Below are 2,715 nucleotides of genomic sequence, written 5' to 3'. Positions count from 1 at the left end.
TAACCTTCAAAATAACAAAAAAAAAAAAAAAAACTTTATTAGCAGTATAAACAAATGTGTCATTATCTAATTAATACTATAAATTAAAAAAATAAAAAAATAAATTAATTAGTACCTGAAAAATAATGATAACAGCAAAGTTGAATGTTAAGGATCCAACCACTAAGGTAGTATGACCTCCTGAATATCCTTTTTGTCCTTTAATAATAATAAAAGAATAAAAAAAGTTAATTACATATTATTATTTGGAAATAAAAACAATAATGTGTTATTGAACTTACCTTCTTTTTTCTCTTGATGCTATAAAAGACTCGCAACCAATCAGCTTCACAAGTTAAAACTTGAACAATTTCTGCTTCTAATAATGCTCTATGTTGATCAATAATTCTACCTCCAGCACTAAAAGCAGATTCTGAAGCAACAATTATTATAGGAATTGATAGTACGTCACGAGCCATCTTTGATAATATCCTAAATTTCATGTTGTTCATCTTCCACTATTCTAAGGCATCAAAGTTAGAATCATCTTGACAAATATGAACACCTTCTTCCAAATACACATCTAATTCAGACTTTGCTTGCTCAATCACACAATCAACATTCCTAATATAGCTATAAAATTGTGCTCTTCCTCTGATTTTCCCTTTTCCACTTATAGTATAACTATATCCTTCCTTTTGAATTTCACAACTACTAATTTCTGATCCAATAATTTTTATTTTACGAGCATCTATATACTCATTATAAAGCATGCACAATATCTCCATCACAGTTGTAATATGCTCATCAGAATCAAACTCAAAATATATTTCTGGAAAACTTCATTCTATCAATTTCATCTTATTCCTTGGATCTAATATAGCTACTAGAGAAATTAACAAATTACAATCACCCCAATACTTATCAAATTTACATTTCATCTTATCAACCATGACTTTCATATAAATATTCCCATTTTCATGTGCTTCATCTAATAATTTTTGTATTGAATAAAGTTCAGGAAGAAATAAATTTGAAGTTGGATATTCAGTACCTGAAATGAAATTGGTAACTTCATTAAATTCTTCAAGAAAAGAGCACAGTTCCTTAACCTTTTGCCAATAATCCTCACTAGGCAAATATGTATAACTTGAATCTCTTTGCTGATATCGAGGGAAGACATCTTTAAACTCCAAAGCAGCTGATAGCATGAAATAAGTTGCATTCCACTTTGTGCCACAATCTAAAAGAAGCTTCTTGGAAGGTAATTTCAATTGCTTTGCAATTTCACTAAAAATTAAACGGCGAGACTCAGAAGCAACAAGATGTTTTACACTTTCACGCATATTTTTAATTATATCTGCAATATCAGATAAACCATCTTGCACCAGTAAATTCAAAATATGTGCACAACATCTCACATTAAATAATTTACCATGAAGTGCAAGACTATTCTTGTAAGCAAGATTATCCTAACATTCTAACAACAACATCATTATAACTAGCATTATCAACACTGATAGTCTGTACCTTATCTTCGATGCCCCATTCAACTAAGCATTTTTTTAGCACATCACATATAACAACTCCTGTATGAGGTGGTGGGACATCATAAAAATTCAAAGTACGTTTTTGTAACTTCCATTCGGAGTCCACAAAATGGGCAGTAACAACCATGTATGAAATGTGCTGCCCAGACTTCCATAAATCGATGGTCACACTAACCTTATCAGTGTCCTTCAGGAATACTTTCTCTTTCTTTTTTCTCAATTTCATATGCAGAAAAATAATCTTTCCTTGCAGTTGCACGACTAACCTTCTGATAATATGGAGTTGCAGTTCTCATTAACAAATTGAAGACCTCATACTCTACAAAGCTAAATGACAACTCATGAACAAGAATCATATGAGCAATGACTTCTCTTACTTTTGCATGGTCATATTTAAAATTTATACAGAAGTCACACTTTCTGTCTCAGCTATGGTCGTTGTGATGTTGAGTTGTTGTTGCCCTTTCAAATTCACCTTCCTTCTTAGGCAACTATTTAAATGTCTAAGCAAGTGTGTTGTGACACTAGTTTTGCACACTCCAAGTTGGTGCGTGCAATGAATACATTATACCTTCACTGTTCCATCAGAAAGTGAAATTTCCTTAAACTCAGTCCACACTTTCGAAGTTCGCTTCCTTTTTTTGGGACAAAATGAATTTTCCTCATCCTCTTTTTCTTTATTTTGATTTGATTCATCAACATTTGTAGTGGCATCATCCATGACTGAGTTGTAGATGAATCTTAAGTAAAAAGAAAAATAATAGAAGGCACTTGATCAATAAAAGTACTTAATTCATTCAAATTTGCGTTTGACATTCTGTTAAAAAAAAAACTACATGTTAATTTTATTAAATATACAAGTCTATTTTACAATAATATATCATATCAATCATGTATTCATAATTAATGAATATACAATAAATATAGATGATTCAAATTAATAGAAATAATTTTATCCAATGGTATACAAATAAGTTAATAGAAGGACAATAGGAATCTTGAAAACAAAATACTTTAATATATGTAATGTATAAAAAATACATGTCTGTGAGCCTTGTTCAGGATAATTAATACGACCAAAAAAAGAAACAAACCTATCTAAAATTTTCAATTTTAGGAAAAGTTGCTGTAGAGCATTTTAATCTCTCTCTTCCTACAGGGCATTAAGAAAATATTTTTCTAATGG

At 30.2% G+C, this 2,715-nt stretch overlaps 1 protein-coding gene across 1 annotated transcript; it reads right to left on the bottom strand.

Moving 5' to 3' along the window:
- Positions 1 to 497: 497 nt before the first annotated feature.
- LOC110611526 (zinc finger BED domain-containing protein RICESLEEPER 2-like) lies at positions 498 to 1,656 on the bottom strand. The gene is made up of 3 exons (XM_021751912.1): positions 1,510 to 1,656; positions 893 to 1,451; positions 498 to 811 (listed from the first exon to the last, which is right to left on the bottom strand). Exons 1-3 carry the CDS (start codon positions 1,654 to 1,656, stop codon positions 498 to 500), a joined length of 1,020 nt encoding a protein of 339 aa, XP_021607604.1.
- Between the last annotated feature and the right edge of the window lie 1,059 nt (positions 1,657 to 2,715).

This window comes from Manihot esculenta, chromosome 3, assembly GCF_001659605.2.
Source record: "Manihot esculenta cultivar AM560-2 chromosome 3, M.esculenta_v8, whole genome shotgun sequence".
Taxonomy (NCBI): Eukaryota; Viridiplantae; Streptophyta; class Magnoliopsida; order Malpighiales; family Euphorbiaceae; genus Manihot; species Manihot esculenta.
This window is presented reverse-complemented; position numbering and strand designations above follow the sequence as displayed.

What these genes read in the sequence shown, in the direction of transcription:
- LOC110611526 (XM_021751912.1), bottom strand. Translation starts at nt 1,656, where the DNA reads ATGGTTGTTACTGCCCATTTTGTGGACTCCGAATGGAAGTTACAAAAA. An exon ending in AATGGGGCATCGAAGATAAG is followed by an intron (nt 1,452 to 1,509) that starts GTACAGACTATC and finishes TTAGAATGTTAG; the next exon opens with GATAATCTTGCTTACAAGAA. An exon ending in TAAATTTGATAAGTATTGGG is followed by an intron (nt 812 to 892) that starts GTGATTGTAATT and finishes GAAGTTTTCCAG; the next exon opens with AAATATATTTTGAGTTTGAT.